Source organism: Trichophyton verrucosum, assembly GCF_000151505.1.
Source record: "Trichophyton verrucosum HKI 0517 chromosome Unknown contig01025_1.f1.exp, whole genome shotgun sequence".
NCBI lineage: Eukaryota > Fungi > Ascomycota > Eurotiomycetes > Onygenales > Arthrodermataceae > Trichophyton > Trichophyton verrucosum.
Genome location: NW_003315187.1, coordinates 1 through 23990, shown reverse-complemented (window position 1 = coordinate 23990; position 23990 = coordinate 1). Strand labels below are relative to the sequence as shown.

General features: G+C 50.4%; 9 protein-coding genes across 9 annotated transcripts; 4 read left to right on the top strand and 5 right to left on the bottom strand.

Annotated features, from left to right (window-relative positions):
* Positions 1 to 80: 80 nt before the first annotated feature.
* On the bottom strand, positions 81 to 2352 carry TRV_07545 (uncharacterized protein; the record flags this gene model as incomplete). The annotated part of the gene is made up of 3 exons (XM_003018399.1): positions 81 to 1078; positions 1137 to 2095; positions 2159 to 2352. The coding sequence occupies 3 exons, from the start codon at positions 2350 to 2352 to the stop codon at positions 81 to 83; spliced, it is 2151 nt and encodes a 716-aa protein (XP_003018445.1).
* Positions 2353 to 2680: 328 nt separating this feature from the next.
* TRV_07544 (uncharacterized protein) lies at positions 2681 to 3379 on the top strand (the record flags this gene model as incomplete). Its single annotated transcript, XM_003018398.1, has 1 exon — positions 2681 to 3379. One exon carries the CDS (start codon positions 2681 to 2683, stop codon positions 3377 to 3379), a length of 699 nt encoding a protein of 232 aa, XP_003018444.1.
* Positions 3380 to 4025: 646 nt separating this feature from the next.
* On the top strand, positions 4026 to 5126 carry TRV_07543 (uncharacterized protein; the record flags this gene model as incomplete). Its single annotated transcript, XM_003018397.1, has 2 exons — positions 4026 to 4823; positions 4890 to 5126. 2 exons carry the CDS (start codon positions 4026 to 4028, stop codon positions 5124 to 5126), a joined length of 1035 nt encoding a protein of 344 aa, XP_003018443.1.
* A 712-nt stretch (positions 5127 to 5838) lies between these two features.
* On the top strand, positions 5839 to 8015 carry TRV_07542 (uncharacterized protein; the record flags this gene model as incomplete). The annotated part of the gene is made up of 2 exons (XM_003018396.1): positions 5839 to 7402; positions 7465 to 8015. 2 exons carry the CDS (start codon positions 5839 to 5841, stop codon positions 8013 to 8015), a joined length of 2115 nt encoding a protein of 704 aa, XP_003018442.1.
* An 815-nt stretch (positions 8016 to 8830) lies between these two features.
* Positions 8831 to 10542, bottom strand: TRV_07541 (uncharacterized protein; the record flags this gene model as incomplete). The annotated part of the gene is made up of 2 exons (XM_003018395.1): positions 8831 to 9978; positions 10041 to 10542. 2 exons carry the CDS (start codon positions 10540 to 10542, stop codon positions 8831 to 8833), a joined length of 1650 nt encoding a protein of 549 aa, XP_003018441.1.
* A 443-nt stretch (positions 10543 to 10985) lies between these two features.
* On the bottom strand, positions 10986 to 12035 carry TRV_07540 (uncharacterized protein; the record flags this gene model as incomplete). The annotated part of the gene is made up of 2 exons (XM_003018394.1): positions 10986 to 11811; positions 11893 to 12035. 2 exons carry the CDS (start codon positions 12033 to 12035, stop codon positions 10986 to 10988), a joined length of 969 nt encoding a protein of 322 aa, XP_003018440.1.
* Positions 12036 to 13690: 1655 nt separating this feature from the next.
* On the top strand, positions 13691 to 16219 carry TRV_07539 (uncharacterized protein; the record flags this gene model as incomplete). The annotated part of the gene is made up of 6 exons (XM_003018393.1): positions 13691 to 13749; positions 13859 to 14084; positions 14127 to 15255; positions 15327 to 15636; positions 15823 to 15843; positions 15979 to 16219. 6 exons carry the CDS (start codon positions 13691 to 13693, stop codon positions 16217 to 16219), a joined length of 1986 nt encoding a protein of 661 aa, XP_003018439.1.
* A 96-nt stretch (positions 16220 to 16315) lies between these two features.
* On the bottom strand, positions 16316 to 18320 carry TRV_07538 (uncharacterized protein; the record flags this gene model as incomplete). Its single annotated transcript, XM_003018392.1, has 3 exons — positions 16316 to 17324; positions 17374 to 17536; positions 17606 to 18320. 3 exons carry the CDS (start codon positions 18318 to 18320, stop codon positions 16316 to 16318), a joined length of 1887 nt encoding a protein of 628 aa, XP_003018438.1.
* Positions 18321 to 19014: 694 nt separating this feature from the next.
* TRV_07537 (uncharacterized protein) lies at positions 19015 to 21365 on the bottom strand (the record flags this gene model as incomplete). Its single annotated transcript, XM_003018391.1, has 3 exons — positions 19015 to 20449; positions 20507 to 20728; positions 20797 to 21365. Coding segments are annotated over 3 exons (2226 nt in total), but the record flags the coding sequence as incomplete, so codon positions are not given.
* Between the last annotated feature and the right edge of the window lie 2625 nt (positions 21366 to 23990).

Here is a 23990-nt window from a genome sequence, read left to right as displayed (position 1 = left end):
GCCGGCTCGGAGTCATTTTCAGATGATATGACTGAATGAAAATTAGGGCTTGCCATTATGTATCTGAGAGTGGTGAGTAGCTATACGGTGGTAGTATCGAAAACTGGGAGTACGAACCTTAGTGCAGATAAATGGCCATGGATAGGAGTATTACGCAACGTCGTTATATCGGATAAAGATGTGACCTTCTCTAGTTTGGTGAGTATTGAATCAACTATATCGTACTTATAGTCGTAAACAATTATTTGCTGTCCAGGACAACGCCCGGTGTCGGCCAGATCAAATAAAAGATGGTAGATGCGGGCTACGCCATCAGCATGATCAGCTCTGCTTGTTTGGCCTGCCATCTCCTCTGCCCTGGCTAGGGCATCCAATAGTTGGTTATAAGGGTGGCGATGCGTCCTTCCATCGATACCAGAATCAGTGTCGGCAATATTTTGGGGCCTTAGGAAGGAGGCCGGGAATAACCCAAGTAATGAGAGGGAGGTCATTCGGATTTCTTCATAAGGATTGGTTAGTAAATCCCCCAATGCCCTGAAAAGGCTAAATGTGAATATGTCCCTGGAAAACGGCCAATTTCTTTGGTCGCTGCCAATTTTTGAGAGCTTCGTGGGATCAATTCTGGGGTCAAGGCCGGATTGGATAATAGTTGCTAACGCTTTCAAAGCAAGAATGTGCGTTTGATAAGAGGCGTTTGGTCTAAGTTCGGATTGTAGGAAATCTATATACCAAGATATAAATGATTGTGCATCAAGGTGTGCAGACTCCTGTTCTGTCGCATCCACTCCTGGAGCCGGCGAGCAGGTTGATGAGCCGCCTCTGAGCCGAACAGTAAGTTTCCGGATCATGCTTACAAGCTCGCTTCGGACGTGAGCATCTGCCTCAGCGTGGATGAAAGGTATCATTTCTTTAAGGATTAGTAGAGCATCGGAAGAGAAAGGCTTGGTAGTAGATGGTGCAGATATCAACAAAGATAGAACCCGCACTCTGATTTTGGCATTTGAATGTATTAAAAGGAGCCGTAGCTTTTGGCTTTCAAGGACTAGAAGTTTGTCCGGGGAAGATGAACTGGGAGCTTCTATGCTTAGGTTAGACGGATGATATAACGAGTCGAGGGGGTGAACGATGATACGCACGATCTTCATGTACTAGTCCGAGCTCCTTTCCTGTTTCAAGAACGGCGATAAGAAGTGCAAACTCAGCAGTGCCAGTCTCGCCATAGTTTTCTGATAGCAAATCTTGGAGAGGCAGAACGTCAAGGAAAGACGAAAATTCAGCTGGCTGGCCCCTGAAAAGTAAATGAAAAGCGAGGCTTATAGTTGCATCAAGGTTGTCAAGGTTCCGAAGTGATAAATACTTGAGGGGAGCAGCCCAAAACGGAGCACCGTTTCCTGGAGTAGAATACTGGAACAGGCCATCTTCAGACTGCTTTTTCAGCTTGAAACATAGTTGAGAGAGAAGGGTGCCGGAAGAAGTGACTACATTCGCATTTTGAAGATGTAGTAAGAGAACTAGACATAATAGCTGCGCGGTTATCGTACCCTGCTCCTCTACGGAGACTGAGGGTCCGCTACCGGTAAAGGTAGAGATGTCAAGCCCAACGTTGGTTGCATGCTCGCCTATAACTGGAGTCCAGCTGTTGACATTGGCTTGAAGCCATTTCTGTAAATGACTGATTAGATCTACAGCGGGGAAAGCCTCCTTTCGAATAAGAAAGTGGAGAGAAACCACTGATGCCTTTAGCCTGGTCAAGGGTTCGGCTAGTAAAATGGTTTTCACCACTGAGTCAATCAAATAAGAGCGGATAGAACCTGCAGTATCCGGATCGGAGTGAGTAGCTAGAATATTTGTGAGAGTGGCTAGAATCTGCTTCATAGGCTTTGGTGGGCTATACTCGAACCGATCGAGGTATACCTCAAATACGGCAAGCCAAGTTTTTTGAGATCGAGCAAACTGGCACACTTCTGAGCCTTTTGCCGTTAGTGCAGCCTCTAGAAATGCGCATATAGCATTGCACACGGAAGCCTGGTGGGGTATAGGGAGTGTTGTGTCCTCCAGCGTATGAAAGAGACATCTCCACAGAGAAAGTGATTTCCTAGGAACAAATTAACAACCGGTCTTAAACATGTATTCTTGCCTGGTCCAGATTATATCTCACTCATAATTCCCAGTTTCTAGTAGCAGGCATTTCAGCGGGCCTTGAGTAAGGGTTCTCAAATCGGGCTCGGGTATAGTTTTTGGAGCCTCCTTAGCAGTTGAAATATATTCATCAAGGTCCAATCTGCTCCTCACGGGCAATATCTTTTCTTCTGGCCCACGATCAGCCATCATAGAGCCCATCTTCCCTTTCATCTATCAAATATCAAATTTCATGCCGCATTTCTTGATGCTTTTTATTTTTTTTTATTTTTTTTTTTTAGGGGTCGCGATAAGATCACGTGACTTAGTTCGATCAGCTCCTCACGTGACGGTATCTCGACTTTTTTTTTCTCTTTCGCTTTTTGACGTCGAAAGACGAAGAAACGGAAGAAACAGACGGAGAAGAAGCACATTCGACGAGCAATTCCACCAGTTCACCAGTTAATAGGAGCGCGGCCTGCGCAGAGACGTTGTTTTATATTTCATTATTGTATTATTATTTTTTTCTTTCAAAATAACTTTTTAATTTACATCCGCAGCCATGTCTATCTGGGACTCCCTCTCAGGCCGGAAGAAGACGACCGGAACCGCTGAATTCGATCCAAGCTCCGCTACAGATGTCAGCTCGTTTCTCTCCAGCACTGCCATCCCTGACCCCTCAGAGCTGCATCCTCTCGCTGGCCTGAACAAAGACACCCTCGACTATCTGACCCTCGAAGACTCGGCGTTGAGCGACCTCCCTGGCTCCCAATCTGCTCTGCCATCGAGAGGGTGGTCTGATGATCTCAGCTACGGTACTGGAACAACATATCTCATTGCCCTTACGACAGGAGGTGCCTGGGGCCTCATTGAAGGATTGAAGAGATCGCCAGCTTCCGCTTCACCGAAGCTGCGTCTTAACAGCGTGCTTAACTCGGTGACCCGGCGAGGCCCGTTCTTGGGTAACTCTGCAGGCGTTGTTGCGTTGGTATATAACGGTGTGAACTCGACAATCGGCCATGTGAGAGGAAAGCATGATGCGGCGAACAGCATTGTTGCCGGAGCTTTGAGCGGCATGCTTTTCAAGAGCACCAGGGGGGTTCGGCCGATGATGATTTCTGGAGCCATTGTAGCTAGCATTGCTGGTGCCTGGACTGTATGTTCTCGTTTAACTGCCCGTATATCGGAAACGTTTCATTCTAACGCGCTTTTGAATAGCTATCTCGACGTATCTTCTTTTCCTAAGCTGGGGAGGGATTGACGAAATACGCCCTCCCGCCTGCCATATAATATATGCCCCCATATCTAAACGACCGTCTGTTTCTTTGCCGCACGATAATCCATTTCGACAACCGAACCGAGAAATGCATGATATATCATGAACATCATGCGATACAAAGCCATACTCTCCAACTACCTCTTTGCCCGACTTTTCTCTCTATCTTCCACCCCCCGTGTATTACCATATTTCAGTTCCGAGCGCATGGCAGATCCATTTCCACTCTGGCGTGTGTGGGCGGTATTCAACTTTTAGTATTTTCCTCTCCTTTTATAAAAACGGAAACGTGGTTTAATGCGTGGTTGGTTTGTACATATAGAGGCATTTTTCCTGTTCTTCTTGTCTTGTTTACGGCGCCGGCCAGTTGGTTGGGCCGCTCCTTGTGTCTTGATATACAAAATATATACATTTCCTCAGGATTATTCTTGGAAGGAACCAACTGTCTCCAACAATCACCTTCGAGCTTTCCTTGCCGCGTTACTCATGAAGGTGCCGCCTTCCCAAAGCCTACTTTGCGCTTTCCCCAAGCATTTGCCGTGTCCAAAAATAAAACTGCAACTGGTTTTATCAATAATCAATAGCAACAAATTACAGGCAGCTTCATCAATAGGCTGGTTCCGGATTAAACATGCTGACGAGAACTTCACGACCACTTACTAAGGTCCCCGAGCCAGACAAGCGGCCCACCGTAAGAAACATGATCAAATGGCTCTGGCATGATGGGTTTTACAAGGGAGTCGTTGGCTGGAGAAGCAACGTGGAGCTGGGAGATACCAGTCTGCCATCAGACGCGTTTAATTCGCAAAGGAAACGGCACAATATGACGCGACTTGAAGATTTTGACCAAGTGGCAGCGTGTTTTAAAGACGAGTCGTGCCCCCCAAACTTTGTGGAAGAGATGATAGAGAAGCACAGCGAACTGATCCCAAGAGCAGTGAAGAAGATCAACAAGCAACTTTTACATGCTGGAGTCTCCCGGGAAGAGGTCGACAGGCTGGGTAAAGGACACGACTCGGGGAATAAGGAAGCATATGCAAAGCTTGACAGGCTGGTTGAGGCCAGACGGAAGATACCACCAGAAGGGAGGGTATATCGCGTAGTGTTTGGCAAGGTGGATGGTAGATGGCTGAGCCAGGAGGTCCCAGTGAATGCTAACTGCACTCTGGCTGAATTTGACAGCAAGACACGAGAGTATAGCCTGGCTTCATGCGAGGGCAGCGGAGTTGATGCCATGGTTGGCAGTGGCATACCAAGGATGAACGAGAGGCGAAGCGAGAGTCAATGGCTCTACAAGCTTGTACCAGCCGGCCAGAGCGTGGTTAAGCAGACTGAGGAAGGCTGGAGGAGACTTGAGACGCCGCAACACTTTGAACGCTTGAAGGAGAGGCAAATGCAACACAGGCCCATGACAGTCCTGATGTGTCGAGTAGGTTCCCTACAGCGCAGAAAAGCATGATTGGAAGAGAGACTGACTGGGTATATATTATGATAGGAAGAGATGCTGCACCATCTGATGCTGGTAGCAGATCCAGCCCCCGAGACCAAGCTCCAGACGCAGCCCGAGCCGTACAGAAGAATCCTGCTTGGAACCGAGGGTGGCGAGATTGCTGGAGACCAGGAGGAGATCTTCCGCGTCGAGGCTGAGACGGAGGCCTGGGCAGCAGAGCATGGCTACGAGCACGTCGACAGGTCTACCATATACGCTCTGCACCCTCGCCTAAAGAACTGAACCACGGCAGGCACTTACAAAACAGCCGCTGTTGGATGATGAGAGTAAAAAAAAAAAGTGAAAAATAAGAAATAAAAATAAAGTATTTAAGGTTTCGCGGCTATTTTAAACCTTAAAAACTTTATATCTTTAGGGGGCGAAAAAAAAAAGAACGGGGAAAAAAAAAAAAAGAGGACGGCAGAGAAAAGAAACGAGAGAAACGGAAAAAGGAGAGACAAAAGAAACGCAAGAGAGCAAGGGAATGCATAGCTGGAGAGGCAGAAAGAGGCTCCTATTGCGGAGGATCCCTGTCTGGTTTCTCTGGCCCAGCAGGGATGCAGCAGTCAAGAGGCAGAAAGGGCGTAATTAGTTAGGGTTAGCTAGCCAAAAGTATTATTGCTGTTAATGGGCTAAACCAAGGAAAAAGAGTAAAAGTAAATTAAGCAGAGGTTAACAGAGGATGCCTTGTGATCTTACCTGCTGTGCTATAGCAATACGAATGATGTGCAGAAATGCCTCTGCTGCAGCTGGGCATCCTATCACAACTAGCGCCTCCGCGCCTTTCCTGTGGCTGAGGACAGTTAAGAAGAGAGAAAGAGAGAGAAAAACTCCTCTGCCCCTCTGGAAAAGAGCCCTGCTCTCTCTGGCCCCTACTGTGAACCAACCCTTCTCGCAGGCCTCTGCCCGCCAGTCCTGCTGCCCGCGCCAGTGACAGAGCCCTCCACGCCGCTGAATGCCATCCTCCACCTCCATGGTAGAGCCTCGCGGCTGTCCAGAGCAGGCTGAGCCCGAAGACTTCCCGCCGTCGCATCCGGGTCTTCGTGACTCGGGCATCGCGACCTCGCCCACTGCGCTGCCCTTCATCCCTCACCTGGCGCTGCAGACATGTCCGCCGGCCAGAGGCGATGCCAGCGCGTCTGCAGCAGGCCAGCAGCAGCACCACAACGGCCAGCAGGGCCAGCAGACGCCATTGGCGCCGATAGTTGATTCGAGCCCAGTGACGCCACGGCCGCCGGTGCTGCTGCAGCTGCGTACGGACATTCCATCTGTCCATCAGCCGCCCCAGTATCTCCATCAACCCGTATCTCAAGACCAGCAGCGTTACCCTCAGGAGGAGGAGCACCAGCACCAGCACCAGCAGCACCAGCATCAACATCACCTGCAGAGCCCTCAGGGCGCCGGGTTCGACCAGTATCTCCATCTGAGCCGGTCGACGGCCAGCTTGCCACGCAGAATCCCCAGCATCCGCCATGCGCTGGCCGAAGTGCACTCGAGTGCCGGCTCTCTCTCGCCTGGCTCTGCCTTCTCATCGCCCCAGCTCGCCGGGCTCAGCGATCTCACTCCGCTGCCCTCGCCCATACAGCTGTTGGCCTCGCCTCCATGGGGCTCGACCAGCACGTTTTCGCTGTCCCGCGTCTCCTCAACAGCCTCCAGCCGCGAGCTGCATCTCCCCCCGCCGTTGACAACTGCCCGTCCGAGGCCGGTCCAGCCAGCATCCGCCTCGATATCTAGTGCTACACCAGCCTCCCCAGAGACCACTACCAACCCGTCTCAGCTCTCGGCGCCTAAGCGTGACCACAGGCATACCCGCAACCGCAGCCTGAGCGAGTATGTCCCGCCAGCTCTCCAGGTCCATCCCCCAACCCGCAAGGCTGCTGCGTCTGAGGCGGCCTCTCGGGCCCGGGACAGGGATGCATCGAGGGATGGACGACCCGGTCCGAATATACAGAGGGAGCAATACTTGGCTGCGCAGCGTGGCATAGCTGTCCTGCCACCGCCGCTCCCTACGCCCACGTCTGCCCTGGAGCCGTCTGATTTTGGTGTATTTGATAGTGAAGTCTACGAAGTCCAGTCAATTCGGTCCAAGCAGCCTCGCAGGTACCGCTGGCAAAAACTCCTGGGCCAAGGAGCCTTTAGCCAGGTTGTCCTTGCAGCCCGGGAGGAAGACGGAGTAGTTAATCCCCAGACTCGCCGTCTTGTGGCCGTCAAGATTGTTGAGTACGGGCCGGCTGGAGGAGCGGACGAGGAGCGTGTCGAGGTCTCGCTCAATCGGGAAGTGGAGATTCTCAAATCCATCGATCATCCGTCCATCGTCCAGCTGAAAGCCTTTGGAAGTGACCCGAAACGAGCCCTCTTGGTCCTTGACTACTGCCCTGGAGGTGACCTATTTGAATTCGCCAGCATGCGGATGAAGCGGATCAATCCTCCGCTGATCGAGAGAATCTTCTCCGAGCTCGTCGATGCAGTCAGGTATCTCCACGGAAATCACATTGTCCACCGTGATATCAAGTTGGAAAGTGAGTTTATTCATTTGTCACTCAAGATGGCACTGGTTATGTATAGTTACTGACTTCCATAGATGTCCTGTTGAACATGCCATTTGCCAAAATGCAGGAAATTACTGACTGGCGACACTATCCTCGTGCAGTCATAACGCTGACGGACCTGGGTCTCTCACGACGCATCCCACAACCCCCTGAGAGTCCTCTCCTACGCACCCGCTGCGGTAGTGAAGACTACGCTGCCCCTGAAATCCTAATGGGCCAACCATACGATGGCCGGTCAACTGACGCGTGGGCTCTTGGCGTTCTCCTCTATGCCATCATGGAAAATCGTCTACCATTCGACCCTCTGCCTGGCACTAGGGGAGACCCAGCTAAACTTCGGGCTCGTACTCCACACCGTATCGCCCGTTGTGAATGGAGTTGGTACCGTTATGCAGATCCGGACGGGGACTGGGACCCAGTCAAAGGGAGAGACCTCGAGGGGCCCCGGCGCTGTGTCGAGGGTCTTTTGAAACGTGGAAGTAAACGTACGCATCTTGACGAAGTGGCTGATATGGAATGGATTAAGAATGCTATTGCGACTGATGTCCTGCCTCTGAGACGCGGTGACGTCGAGGTTCCTTGAACGAACGAGTCGAGATGGGTAAATATTTTCTTTTACTTTTTTTCACTTCGTTTCTTCTTCTTCTAACTACTTTGTACAACTGGTTTGAACCCCCCCTTCGCTTTATTCTTTTATTTTTCTTTTTCACTTCTTCTTTACCCCCTTTTTCTTTACTTCTTTTACTTTACTTCGCTTCACTTTTCACTTCTTTTCTTCGGCATCTTTCGATATGACGCTCGCTGTATTTCTTATACCTCTTTGCCCTTTCTTTTACCTTCACCTTCTTTTCTTTTTTTCACCATTTCATATTTTTGTCCCTTTTGTCCAGATAATTACCACGAAGCAATGCATCACTCGCTTGATAAGCGTCTGTAAAATAGTTTATATGTACTATAAAGTAAATAATATTAATATCAAGAGACTTGCGTTTTGTATGTTTTATGTTAATCACGTATTAGTTAATCATGGGTAGATACGGTCGATGGAAGTATTTCTCCTGTAAAATGAAAGCTTCTCAGACTAAATAATTAGGCAGTCTGTTTTGCAATGGTAGGTCTGGGCAAGCTCTGGTAACTAATTTGGGGGCTTGGACCAAGAGGCTTGGGCCGGAGAGATGACCTTGCATCGGACCGTCCCGTAACCTTGGAACTTTAATCACCAACGGTTCCGAGTTAATGAGGCTCAACTGAACCATGACTTGCCTGACCTCCAACATCACCAAGAACTTATAGTGTAGCGCAATCTGTTCAATTTAGCAGGGTGAGAAAGCAGTACAGAAAAAAAGCTGACAAGCTAGCTATTGCGCTAGTTATTCTACGGCCATCGTTAAATCCTGTCTACTCCTTCAATAGATCAGTATCATCTCCAAAGCATCGAGTGCGTAGCGCCTCAATTTTTTGAAGAACCTCCGGCGACTTGAACACATATCTCTCAATGATGCCTGGTTCCACTCTACTTCCAAAGTATGGATGGAAGTCCGGTAAGCGGCTAACCATTGTGGACTCGTTGATGGGTGATTCTACCCACATCGAGGTAGGCTCGATGTCGCTGCTCAAACTATCCTTTCTACCGTCTTGTTCACCAGGGCGTTCTGTGACATCAATGCCTTGCTCCAAGGCTCGTTTGTCTATATCAGCTAGATAGAAAGGATTAGCGTTCTTCGTAGCTGCAAGACGAATGCGCCAATGTGGCACAGGATTGATAGATTGATATATATCTTCATAGTCGCAGAAGATGCATGCGATTGCAATCTGCTCCTGCATTGACGGACACTTCTTAGCGAGAGCCTCGAGACATTTTCGATGGGGTTTGAGAGGCCACCAGATGAGATACGGCTTGCCCTCCATCTCGTCGTGAAAGCCAGAGATATCATTTATCATGATCCGGCGGGCATTGATGGCCGACCTTATTCTCCAGACGTCTTGCTTCGGAATGCGGCTTGTGTTCATCTCAAGTTGGTCCATCCACCACCGTGCAAACATGGTATTATGGTATATGCCGCGGGTAACGCATGTTACTTCCGAGTGAGTCATTTCCTGGGGGTCCATCAGTCGGTGGTATCGATCTATATTGCCCTCGTATGCTGCCATATCTCTCAGGAGTTCTTTCTTTACAGTTGGAATATCAGCTGGAAGAGGTTGGTAGAACCATTTGGCTTCTTCTGCGGATAGACACTTGTACTGATCATCCAGGTAAGCAGCTGCTACATCGAGCCTGTTGTCTTCTTCGATGTCTTGATCTCCCTGGTCATATTCTCCGTCTTCCAGCAGATCCCCACGGGGCTCTACCTTCCATCGCACAGCCGTGTTTCCGTTCAGATAGGCTGGAAACTGTGGATTATCAACATTGATACCACGAGTATTGTCATCCAACACCGCATATTTAATAGGTGAATCCAGTATTAGGCGGTAGATCTCACGGCCACCATTAGTTCCACTTTCCCGCGCCTCTTCGGCAATAGACACTTCAGGAAGCAGCTTGAAATCTATATTAAAATGTCAGCTCTGCAAAATAGACAGACAGGCTATGAAGAGACTACCAACTCACCCTTAACGAGCTCCTTATACAGATCGGCATATCCGGCAGCGCCACAAGCCCGACCAACCTGGTACAACATAGCAGGATACCGATGCACTAATTTGCGATAGGTATCTGCAGAGGCACAATCTGGAATCCATATGCAGTACGGTTGCACTCTTGGATCCTCCATCCCTTCAGGGATGACGTTGCTCATTATCAGTCGTGCGTTGCGTGCGCGTGCAAATTGAGGTATGGTCATGTCGTCGCATATGCGGCTCACTCCAGGGCTTGTTGCATATTCATAGGAAGTCCGTATTCCTCGAACGACGCACCATCGAGCAGTCTTGGAGGAGAGATCCTTGGGCACGCCTTCAGCCTGCAAGGCGGCTACGCACTGTCTGTAGCTATATGGGCGTCCATCCAAATCCGAATATGGCTCTGACTCTGGATCCGACTGGTTGGTATCCTCTGGAGCCTCAACAGACTGTGTTATCTCTGGCATATTTGGCTTCTCTGGTTTGTCTGACATTTGTATTTCTGGCTCCGGACTTAAATCTGGGGCGTTCTTCAGGCAGAAACGCTCTCCCCCCGTAGTTAGTTACTTGGTTTCACTGCTTTAGTGATAGAGTAAGTAGTTGTAACAAGATAGAGCTTAACCAAACTCGCAGTAGTTAGTACTCTTTGACTAAGTAACCAACACAGTCCTTCAGCGTATGCTTGCTGCAATATATATTTATTTAATTAGGCCTCAAGGTAGTAACCAACTAGCATTTTAAGTCATTAATATAATTAATAAAGACGATCTGATAACAAACTTGCAGGGTTAAATTAGAATTTCAGGCATGAAAGCGGGTCCGTTAATGGCGTTACACATATAAGTAGCTAGCTACTCTGAAGATTGTATGTTTGCTGTATCCACCATAAAGCGAGCTAACTACTTAGATCTTCCCTTTCTGTACGTAGATACGCAGACTAGAGGTGTAACTTGCGGTCGGCCTCCCTCCACGATGTCAAGAGGCGGTGGTGCGTGAATGCTCCGGGTCCGAATTCCACCTTTCCCTTATAATTAGGATCCCCAAAGTGCCTGACCCAGTCACCGAAATCATCAGCGTTCTTGAAGCCAAGCCCCCTAAGTTTTCCCCCATTGGCATCGAAGGTTTCTCTAATACGGAATTCGGGGTACCTAGACCCGAGTGGAATTTTGGAGTCTTTCCAATCGAGCTTGACGTCGAGATCGAAACCGCCATCTTTTACCGGCGAACTCAACTTCTTCAGAAGGTAGATACTTGTCGTTTCCTCGCGTAGGGTGATAGTTGCCTTGAGGGCTTCTTTCATGAAGGGAAGATTCTGCTGGAAGATACCCCTGTTCCTGGGATTCGCGAGGTGCTGTAACAGTCCGCCCACAAGTCCGTCTACCAAAACTGTAAAAGACGTTCTGTGAGGATCCTTGGGGTCATAGAAGTTGCGTGATCCGCCCCCACTGCCTGGCTTCTTCTTGCCCCCTGGAGGTTTGTTGAAAGTCTTGCCTCGGAGAGAAGGGTCAAGGGCGTTGACGCTCACTTCACCAGTGAGTTTGTACTTTAGCAGATCCGCCACGGCATCTCCGACCCTTCCAGGGGGGTCGGGATGAGACAGGACGGGATGATCTGGTGGAAGTGGTCTGTCCTCGACTCTAGCGATGAACTCGGGGTAAGTGAGCATGCCCCCAGGGCCAGAACCTCTGTTATTTCTTGATTCCTGGCCTTTCTGCTGTTTGAACGGAAGGAGGTGCTGTTGTTTATCTGGCCCTTCAATCAGACTACTCCGTCGATATGTTGTGTTAGTTATCAAAGCGTTGAATACCATGCTGCAAGCTAGCCGTGTAAGAAGAGCATCTCACCAGAAAGTTTCGTATGTGCCCCAAAAAAATAATCTCTCGTAACCGTGCGCAAGGAAGTTGTCCGCCTTGACAGGGCCAGCCAGCAAGACCAGCCATGCCAGGACGATTGGGAGCACGGAGAACCGTACCACGGAGCTCAGCATGTTCGATGATAGCCGTTTGATATCAGATTAAGAGGGAAACACTGTATATTCAGGCTGATGAATGGATGATTGAGGGAAAAAAACAAGGGAATGGCAAGAAGAGATCTCGCCTTCTTATATCTTTCTTCGAACACATAGAGGCCAATATCTACATCTTGTGTATTGCCATATCATCTGGAAGCCCTACCGGCGTGATGTGTTTCTTAGCCCATTTTGCCGATACTTGGACGATATCTCACTGCCATGCCTTGGTAGAGTCCCAAATAGTATGCCCGTTTCCTAATCAGCCCGTCACTGCAAGGTGCAATCTGCAGTCCGTCCCAAGGCCCCATCGGAAGGTGGGCTATAAAAATAGAGCAGGGGTATAATATTGTAGTTAACTGGTCCTGCAGGCATAACTAACGGTAACTAAACGGGGTCCCCGCGTCTAGTCAAATGGAAAGCTCGCCGAGAACATAATGCAAGACATCAGCCACAGGTAGATCCTGGGCATGCTGGGTAGTGCAATCGTTATCTGTTCGTTCTGTCTGTTCTTCTGCCAAATCTCTCTTTTAATTGATGGCTTTTTCTTCCCTTCACTTCTGGATGTTGTTTTCGATTGATGTTGATGGCTGTCACTTGTCTCTCGTATTATTGGATGCAGTTGCGGAAATATTGTAAATTCCTATTGGTCAGTAATCTGTTCACACTCGGAGATTCAATGCAGTTATTGGCTAGCTGCAGTTAAGAAAATGGGTTTCCTTGATCTTCATTGGACATGATTTTAACTTTACTTGGAAATAAAATTCATGATAGGCCCATCACAAGACAAGAAAAACTATTTCGCTGCAGCCATAAAACGCCGTGCTATAAGTCTTGGAACCTGATAAGGAGGATGGAGGAGTCGGGGATACGGGGACGATGAGCTTCTTCTTCTTCTTCTTCTCTGTCTGCTGAAAGAAAAAGCCGTTGGGATCGTCGTTGTGCATGCAGAATGCAGATACGAGAGAGAATATGTCCATCTCGGCCAAGAGATTAAGTATATACAGCTAGGGAGTGATTATCGTCGTCAGGCAGTCATTGCGATCAGCCTTGGATTGAATGCTGGCGTGAAGGAGAAGCCAACGGGTTGGCGATGAAGATTCACGAAGATAAGGATAGATCCTTCTCTAGAGACCATCGGAGCGTGGGTGGTGGCCAGCCTGAAGGCTCATAGTGATATCTGTCAGGGGTAAGCATCAAAGGAGAGCAGAGCACAACACCGTTGAATTAGCATTCTCTACTCCGTAGTCATTGTAGTATAACTAATAGCTAATGGTTACTTGGCTGAGTCTGTTCTCTGTCTAATCGCCGTAGCTTGACACTGCCTGTAGTGGTCCTGAGCATCCGGACTTTGATATCACGATCAAGACACCCTGACCACCAGTGTATATTCAGTCAATCTACTGCTACAATATACTCGGTACATCATGTAAAATATCGTCTTCATGTCCCTGGCTAGACTCCCCGTAGTTTGAATCACTTTGTAGATAGAGCGAGGCAGCGAGATCGGCCTATCAGCGCCTCCGCATAAATAATCTCGCCGGCGTTAAAGACGAACAAAAACCACCGCAACAAGTCGAACCTCGCTGAAGACGCCGACGAAGCATCTCACAGCGCCGCGAGAACCCGTCGAGATGCTTCGAATCCAGCGTGCCGGGCGTCTGTCCTCGAGGGCTCTGCTCCCTCTGCTCCCGTAAGTCGAGTTCGAGTCGCCTCTCGAAGCTCCCCGGAGCTACCCCTGCAGAAGCGAAGTCGGAGGAGTCATAACAAGCCAGCTAACTGACAGCCCTCGAACTTCACAGACAAACGGCACAGCGCAGCGCCTCGTCCTCGTCGAAGAAGCCCGAAAGCGAGCTCAACAGCGTGTCGAGACATGTCACCCAGCCTATCTCGCAGGGCGCCTCGCAGGCCATGCTCTATGCCACCGGCCTGTCGACAGAGGACATGTCCAAGGCGCAGGTTGGCATCTCCAGCGTCTGGTACAACGGCAACCCATGCAACATGCATCTGCTCGACCTAAGCAACAGGGTACGGGCCGGCGTGCAGAAGAGCGGCCTGATTGGATACCAGTTCAATACCATTGGAGTCAGCGATGGCATCAGCATGGGCACCAAGGGGATGCGCTACAGCCTGCAGAGCCGAGACCTGATCGCGGACTCGATCGAGACGGTCATGGGCGGTCAGTGGTACGATGCTAACATCAGCATTCCGGGCTGCGACAAGAACATGCCTGGCGTCGTCATGGCAATGGGCAGAGTCAACCGGCCGAGTCTGATGGTCTACGGAGGCACCATACGTCCTGGCTGCGCAGCTACTCAGGGCAACGCAGATATCGATATCGTCTCGGCGTTCCAGGCGTACGGCCAGTTTCTGACGGGCGAGATCAGCGAGGAACAGCGCTTCGATATCATCCGGCATGCTTGTCCTGGTGGCGGTGCCTGTGGTGGAATGTACACGGCCAACACCATGGCTTCGGCCATCGAAGTGATGGGCATGACCCTGCCGGGCTCTTCGTCGAACCCGGCCGAGTCAAAGGCTAAGTTCATCGAGTGTGAAGCGGCCGGAGGCGCTATCAAGAACCTTCTGGCTGAAGATATCCGGCCGTCCGATATCCTCACTCGCCAGGCCTTTGAGAACGCCATGGTCTTGGTGACGGTGACTGGAGGCTCGACCAACGCAGTTCTGCATCTTATCGCCATTGCAGACTCTGTAGGAATCAAGCTAACCATAGACGACTTCCAAGCCGTCAGTGACCGGGTCCCTTTCCTCGCGGACCTGAAGCCGTCTGGCAAATATGTCATGGCTGATCTACACAATATCGGTGGAACCCCGTCCTTGATCAAATTCCTGCTCAAGGAGGGCCTCATCGACGGCTCAGGCATCACGGTGACGGGTCAGACGCTGGCCAAGAACGTTGAGAAGTTCCCTGACTTCCCGTCTGACCAGAAGATCATCAGGCCGCTCTCTGATCCCATCAAGCCAACGGGTCATCTACAGATCTTGCGTGGTAGTCTTGCGCCTGGAGGCAGTGTTGGCAAGATCACCGGCAAGGAGGGCACACGGTTCGTCGGTAAGGCCAGAGTGTTTGACCATGAAGACGACTTTATTGCTGCATTGGAGAACAAGGAGATCAAGAAGGACGAGAAGACTGTCGTTGTTATTCGATATACTGGTCCCAAGGGCGGTCCAGGCATGCCAGGCACGTATACTCTCTCTCTCCCCCTCTCTCTCTACCTAAAACTATATCCATGTATACTAATATGTTTACAGAAATGTTAAAACCATCATCTGCCCTAATGGGTGCAGGATTGGGCCACTCCGTTGCCCTAATAACTGACGGCCGTTTCAGCGGTGGCTCCCACGGCTTTTTGATTGGCCATATCGTCCCCGAGGCCGCCGTGGGTGGCCCCATTGGACTCGTTGAGGACGGTGATCAGATCACGATCGACGCTGAGAATAGGCTTCTTGACCTTGATGTTGCCGAGGACGTGCTTGCACAGCGTAGGGAGAAGTGGTTGGCTCGAGAGCAGGCTGGTCAAGGCCGGCCTACCGGACTGACTATGAGAGGCACACTGGGGAAGTACGCCAGAAGCGTCAAAGATGCTAGCCACGGATGCATAACCGACAGCTTCTAAGAAGGGAGTTTGCATTTAGCACTCGATAGTATCGGGGGGGATATAAAAATGTATACTATTCTGGCCTAGCAATGGGGTTTAGTCATTTCTAATCATATTCCATGTATAATTTGAGTGTGTCCTGTCCCTAGCTATATACGCGAAATTTGGTTGTAAGAGAAAAATAAAAGGAAATAGATCCCAGAATTCCGCATATGCACCGTGCCGTGAACATCCTAGGATTCGATTCCCATGTCATGTCTGGTCATTTGGTAGTTGTCTTGCCTGTATAACTCCATCCCCCATAGTAAGAAGGGTGTGAAAAAAAAAGCCGCTCTTGCACCAGGCATAGGAGGGTTGAAAGAAGAAAAGCAAGAGGTAAAAAAGAAGAAGAAGAAGAAAGAAAGAAAGAAAGAAAGAAAAAGAAAAAAGAAAGAGAAAGAAAGAAACGAATGTGAGGGTATCGAATACAACAGAAAAAATAAGAAAAAAGAAGAAAAAGTCCTTTGTCCTTTGATCCAGATTGTTCATCAACCAGCCAACCAGTAAAAATAATGGAATTGAATGGGTATATCATGAATTGAAAGTGGTTGAAAATAAAGAAGAAGGAAAAAAAAAAAAAAAAAAGGACAATGAAGAAAGAAATCATCGAGCAGCTCTGGCGGTAACGGCATCCGTGGCCAGAAGCTGGATACGCCGCTCGTAAAGGGTCATCATATGCATCATAACGTCTCCAAAGACAACGCCAGCCATCTGCTCGTTGTTTGTCAGGTAGGCTTCCACTACATCCTTGTCTCTAGGGTTGTGCTTATCTCCACGAAGAACGATCAGGCAGCCTGGTAAGGTGAGAGTGGGCGAGGGTATAGGCCAGGTGACTTCCGGTTCAAAGTCGGATTTGTCAGTGCTCTCTCGACGATCCTTGAGGAATCCTAGCTTGCTTGGCTTGCTGCTGGTCGTGGACGAGCGAGATCTGCTGCCCTGGGTTGAAGGGGCAGGCGACTTGTAGAGGTTGATGAGGGAACGGATATATGGCTTGTCCGCGCGGCAGACCGGGTCGCCTTCGTTGACAAAAGTGTAGAAGAGCCATTTGGCGTACCGTGGGTCTGACGGTTTGTTGATCGGCAGCAGGGATACCGGTGGAGAGCCAAAGGTAAAGCAGTGGATGCGCTTGAAACGGTCACGGAGGTATATCAGCTCCGAACGCAGGGTGGAGGAGAGGATATGAGCGTAAAGTAAGCTGGCAACGGCACCGCCAGCAGAGTGGCCTGTGATGACAAGAGAGAACTTTGATCGAGCGGGATTCTCGGCCAAGAGCTGCTCAAGCCGCATAGCCACTGGACGGACCATCTTTCGAGCCACTGAAAGGAAGCCGGCGTGGCAGAGGTTACCCGGGTCATCGAGGAACCCGGTGGGAGTTGCGGGCTCCGCATTCATATTGGTAGCCCAGTCGGTGAAGGAGGAGCGGGTGGTCCCTCTGACAGCAAAGACGATGAGATTCATATGATCGAGGGCAACGGACTTGATGACCATGGCCTTGGTGCCCAGGTAAGGGTCTCCTTCGACGTGAGTCTCCCGCTCAACAGACGAGGGACGGTTGTAAGCGCTCTGGGACGATTGGGCAGCCAGACATAGCAGCGGCCATGTTGATATGAACCTGTCATCGTCAGTATATAGAAAAGAGGAGAGCAGATAGGGAGATGTACAGATTGAGAGGGACGAGTTTAGGTGGCAGCCGGGAGTTTGCGTAGTGGTATGCCTTTGCAAAGTAGTTCGTCTTGTGGGAGGCTGAGGAGGAAGAGCGCAGAAAGCTGCGTCCGGAGCTGGTCTTGGAGGCCGCATCAGGGCCGGCCGGGCCAGCATCAACATCTAGATCTGCCACCGGTCAGCAACAGCGTATTATTCATAGCAAACAAGAACGGCGGTAACTAAACATACAGAGGTCTCTCTCGCGGCCGCTAAAGACCTGCATGTCCATATGGTTGATGACCTCGTCCAGCTTGTCCGAGAGCATGTCTGTCAGGTCTATCGACACATCCGAGGCCTGTCCAACGTCCGTGGTAGCGCTGCCGCCCCGGCTGAGCCGCGAGGGCTGCGAGACGGCCGTCGCACTGCCCATCGACCGAGTCCCCCGCCTGTGGCCGGCGCTCTTTAGCGAGCGAGGCAGCGAGGCCAGCGAGGCCGGGTAGCTGTCCCTGTCCTCCCGGGGCGCGGCGGCCACATAGGGCGGAGAGGTCGGCGGCGAGGGCGGCAGACGGGGCGCACTGTAGCTGTTGAACTCGTAGCTGTAGTCATTTGGGCTGAAGGGGTATTGTTCATGGCGTCCTTGATGCTGATGAAGGTGATGCTGCTGGTGGTGCTGGTGCTGGTGATGCTGCTGCTGGCCGCGCAGGTCGAAGTAGGACTGCTCGACGGCAAGGCTGACGTCCGGCGCAGGGCCTGGCACGGCCGCATAGTCTGGATAGTCGCGCGGCGCCATCTGGGGATATATCTCTGCGTGGTCTGGGGCTTGCTTTGCGTCTCTGGCGTGGTGGTGGTGGTGGTGCTGGTGCTCATGGCCGTGCTGGTGATAGTAGGCGGGCGGGAAGGGCAGCGGAGGGCTGATAGGCAGCGACTTGACCGAGGGCGCCGGCCGGTGCTTGCGAGAGAGCATCATGGAGGCGACGGAGCTGGCGGCAGAGCAGCAGACAGTCCATCAGCGGGCTGGTGAGGCTGGGACATAAGACGGTCTTCGGTGGTGAAGGCGGTTGGGTGGTGGTGGTGAAGACGAGATGTTGTTCAATTTTATACGGAGGTGAAGGCGAGAGAAGCGAGAAGAGAGGCTGAGCGAAGGATGCGCCAGTGACAGCGAGGGCCCGCAACGACGAGCAGGCGAGGTAGCTATAGCAGACGGGGGGACGAAGATGCCGATGCAGAATCGATGCAGAATCGCGGGATAGCAGCAGGACAGACGAAGGGCAGAAGATGGAGTACGCCGGTTCTCTATTAATATCTTCCCTGCCTGTCCGCAGGGGTCAGGGGCCGCCGCGCCGCAGGAGAAAAAGGGGGGGAGGGATGTTGGTAGCCGCAGCCGCAGACGCAGAGCGGACGCAGGGCGGGAGACGGTAGATATAGACCGGGAGAGAGAGAGACAGACGGGCGTATAGTTACAACAGACACAGGTCGATCCATGTGTATATATGTATGTATGTATATTTGCTTGATTATGCGTTGAGTCTATAGCAGATACACTCTTGCATCCCTGGCCTTGCATGCACTCTATATAGACCAGACCGTTGAAGACGGAGTAGAAAACAGTAAGAAAAAGGAAAGAAGACGAAGAAGAGAAGTATTAAAGACGTAGGTGTTTAGAAGCGGACGTCCTGTAGGACGCTCGCGCGAGCCTGTACCAGCGCGGTGATCTCCAGGATGAACTCGTACAGTATCACGACGTTGGTCAGGATATGGTTCAGCGAAGCCCCGTCCTCTTTCTCGCTGGCCTCTTCATTCTCCCCGGCCTCAGAAGGAGCAGTGCTGGAGCCCGGTGTCTCGTGGACGACCTGGAGGGAGGAAGATGGCGCTTGCGAAAGGGGGTGCAGCGTGGCCGGCGAGGGCGAGGAGGATTCGGCCGGTGGCTGGACATTGACTCGGGTCGAGAGCTGTGGCGGCGAGGGAGACGGCTCTCTTCCGGCCGGCGCTGTTGTAGTTGTAGTTGTTGTTGCTGCTGCTGCTGCTGCTGTTGGTGCTGGTGCTGGTGCTGGCTCCGTCTCCGACTCGTCTGCGGCAGAGACAGACTGCTGATGCTCGTCTTTGCCCTGCTGAGTGTCGGTCCCGGTGACTTCGGACTGGTCCTCGCGGTGCAGCAGTTCCCGGCGAGCAGAGAGCAAGAGCTCAAAGTCTGGGATCTCGGTGCGCCAGTCCTGGACCTGCTTGACAAGCTGCTGAAGGATGGCTGACAGTACCGGCTCAGTCTCGGTCTTCGTCTGGCTGGTGGCCTCGACGTTGGCGGCAGTAGCAGCAGAATCCTCTGTCTGGCCGTTGGAACCAGGCTCTTCAGGGTGAGACAGAAGCCAGCCGTCCAGAGATATCAGGTCGGACGAGGCCAGGGCCGAAAGGGAGTTTGTCAGAGCCAGGTTGGTCACCACACTGTTCGTGAAGAACCGACGCAGCAGATCCAGCATCCCCGAGAACACTCCTCCCCTGACGTCGACGATCCACGGCACCACATGGCTCTGACCGTGCATCCGCTGGTAGAGTACCGACAAAGCACTGGAGATGTAGTTCTCGTACGAAGGCTCTATACCCGGATCATCTAGCAGATCCGTAGCATATGTGAATAGCCGTTGCACCTCTCCGTTAAGCGCAGACACTGTACGCAGCTCCGTCGGATGGGAACTCTGGTCCCTTGCGGACTTGATCAGCAGATTCGCAAACTCATGGTGGTGCTGTATCACAACCGTTATTAGCCGCAGCGTTGCCACAACGGTCTGCCGGTTGTGCGACCGTATACCCATCAAGATAAGATCGACCAGGTTGAATAGGGTCGGAGATGGTTTGGCCGCCGCCTCAGCAAAGGAGGCCAGTATATCCAGTGACTTTCGCCGGCTCAGCGACATACGGCTTTTCTTGGTCGATGTAAGCCTGATATGCTGCTGCTCGCTGGCTGGCGAAGCGAGCAGGAAGTTTAGTATCCGGTTGACCAGGACCGGCTGGTAGATGGACTCCAGTATGCGGCTCAGATAGGTAATCACTGACGATGTAGAACCGCCTGCTACGTCGGATGATTCCAGCAGCGAGGGATATCTATAACCACCAGTTAGACCGTGGGAACAGATTACAAAACTTAGACAGAACACCTACAGAAGCTGCTCGAGAAACAAGACCTGGAAGTGGTCGAGAAGCGTGTCAGTTACTTCGGGCGATTTGCAATGGTCGATGGCGTCCTGCCAGAATAAAAGATAGGAGAGAAATGCATCTAGCTGGCCCTGGTGCGAGTGATGCACGGTGTTATCCAGATCAGTGTGGTCTGATAGCGCAATGATAGCCGGGATATCCTCATGGCTGTCGGTTGATATCAGGAGCCTGTCTAGCATGTTAGCTTCTTTTGTCTTTGAAATTCAATCCTCAGGGTCGATATATCTACTACACACCGGCTGAGTTGGCTGTAGGAAGCACCAAGTCCAATAGCCATCAACGTAGCCATGTCACTCTCGATAAGCCATCTCTCCAGTTCCTTGACCTTGGATGCAGTCTCGATTATATATAGCAGCCCTGTCCGGGCAAAGTCCCCCGTCCTCCCTTCGTAGTGCACATAGTCCACCAACAGATAGAAGAGTGGAAAGTCGTCTCTCCTAGTAACACCTGCAAACCCCTTACCAGCCCTCAACGACGGATCTATCCGTTGAGGCTCCCCGGACCCATCCTTCTTTTCCTCTGGCGAGAACCAGGCCGGTAGGATCTCTGGGCGGAGGCGGATGACGTTGGCGACGCCAAAGACAAGCTCAACCAGCTTCGACTCCCCGTCTTCGAGATCACGCCGGTCGATGCACGTCGAGGCATTACCGTGCGAGACCAGGTCGACCAGGGCACGCGAGAAGACGCTGCTGTCCACGATCCCATCCACCTCAGACTCGATCAGGGTGTTCAACAGCACAGCCGCAGCCGAGACCACGCCCGGATCGTGCGTTGCCAATGCCAACTTGGTCACCGTCAGGTATACCTGGGACGTAGCGGCGTCTGAGTGACACGGGTGAGGCGACGGCCCGCGAGACTCGTCTCGAAGGATGGAATTGAGGCGGTTCAGGGAGCTTCGAATCAAGGGGATCGAGGGCGATTCAGGAGACAGCGAGGGCGAGTTCCGCCATATTTGCTACCGACAGCCGTTAGCCCATGGCCCTAGAGCGCCAAAACTTCTCACTACGCATCCCCGGCTCAACGTACGTAGAGGGTATTGCATGTGTGCTTGAATGCTGCCAGTCGTTTTCCAGTCGGGTTCTTGCGCAGGGCCTTGGACGAGCCCGAGGCGGCGCCGCCTATCAGTCGAGACCACTGGCGGCGAAAACTTGTCAGCAGAAGCGGATGGCCGTCAGGAGGCGCGGATTCTTACAAAGTCCATGACAGCTCTTCATGTCTCCGTGTCCGCTTCTAAAGGGCGCGGCCGGGCTGTGTCTGTTCCATGGTCGTGTGTGTGTGTGCTTGTGCGTGTGTGTCGTTGGTGAGACATCCAGATCTTCGTCCTTAACTACTGGAGCTGAACTCTTATCGATAGTTAGTTCACGAACTAGCGAAGCCGGTCACTCTACGGCTATTACAGAACCAGCTGTGCTTTTCACTACGGAGTACACTACTTTACTACGATATATTTCTGTTGACCTTGGGATGTACTATTTGGCATTGGATGTGGGATGGGGCGGAGGTGTGGAAGGCCACTCATGCTTATGCTCCGTAGGTAGTTATACCGATAAATAACTAACTAGTTACCCAAGAAAACTAGTTACCGGCTCGAGCATGAATCTCACTGTCCTGGTCGATACTGGCGGTTGCTGCCTTGGTAGCGCCAGTCTTCGCTTGGGCATGCCTTGGGGTGGAGGATTATCTATCGCCCCATCCTTAACATACAAATCTTGCCGCAGGTATCGAGCATCACTTCTAAACCGTTGTTTCTTCCCATTCGGACGTTAGTCAATTGATCGCTTCAAACACCAGGGGACTGCTGCGTCAGAGTAAGCCATCTTAACAATCTACTTTGAAGCAATTGATTAACGCTTCTCGCTCTCCAGCCCTGTCCACAAACTAGGCCCCTACAATTAGTTACGCAGTAGCAGTTAGCGTTGTCATCAACAACATCTTCCTCTCTTCAACACCATAGCGGGCATCTGAGGTATAAAGACATGGGACTATCCAAGGTCTAGGCTTAGGTTCTATTCATATACCGACTCACCGAGCCAGGGCGAAGAACTGCCCTTAGACCGTTGACCCAGAGTAGCTCTTTGGACCCACCGACGCGGAACTGAGTTTCTCGAAGTAGTTATTTGCATCGGTACTCGAAACACCAACTTCCCCAGCGTTAGATGAAAGTGGTAAGGCCATTATTGGCGGCCATAGCGGTAATCCAGTACTTGGCGTTTATTCTGGGCCGGCGGTCAAACTGATGTTATATCTTCAGTCTTTCTACTCAAGATGATAGATTTCATCCTCATTGCAGTCGTGGGTTTAGTGCTTGACGAAGACTTCTTCTTCTTCTTTGTTTTTTTTTTTTTTTTTTCCCGTTATCTTTATAGAATGAACTGGGGAATTCATCGTAAGACGGTCTTAAATCAAATGGACTCATTCAAATGGAGAGGTGGTATAAGGCATTCTTGTGGTGACTGTGGCTATGGCGTCCTTTATGCCGAAAAAAATGTTCGCAGCATATATTGCCTCTGCTATATTAAGCTCTTATAGGTAGGACAGCACACGAAAGTACAGCACCTTCATCGGTAGTACGTATTTATGTCGATTAAGGAACATTGACAGTGATAGGTTCTCTAAGGCGACGGATCACTAGTACCAGCAGTTAGTCGTCATGAAGCCGGGTTCCCAGGTAGTCATGAATTAAACAATAATAATAACTAGTAAACGTGTGGGAGATCAGCAATAAAAACTTCCCTTAAAAGGAGAAGACATGCAGGGCGGCCAAAAGGAACTGGATGCGTAGAATCCCCCTAATATAATAAAATAATATGTCTGTAAATTTTAATATTTATATAATCTAGATTTTCTTTTTTCTAATATAATTACTCCTTTTTTTATTACTTTACTATTACTTCTATATATTCTTTTTCTAAATAATATCTATATTTATGGCTTCGTAGCCTTCATATTATTTACTATAGCTTTTATATTTTATTTATAATATTTATTATACTATAGATATGTTTATAGATCTATAATTCTACTATTTCTACTATTCTATATAACTAATTAGTAATTTTCGTTCTAGCTAAAAAAATTTACTTACTTATAATACTTATGGGGAGTTATACTACTAATATTATAGCTATACTTATTTATTTTTATTATTAAGTCTATAAGGCTACTTAATTTACTACTATAATATTTCTACTACTAATTTTATATATAATAGCTAAGTTTACTAAATCTATAATATCTATAGCGACTATTAGGCTATAAAATATTTTACTTAAATAGTATAATTAGAGTACTAACTAGACATAAGGATGGATGGGTTGGGTCAAACTCAGGGGGTTAGAAGTTTGCTTATTATAGGCGCGGGTAAATTTATCTAGGTGGTAGGTAGGCTAAAGGTAATATAGACTTTACCTACTCGCCTATATAGGCCCTA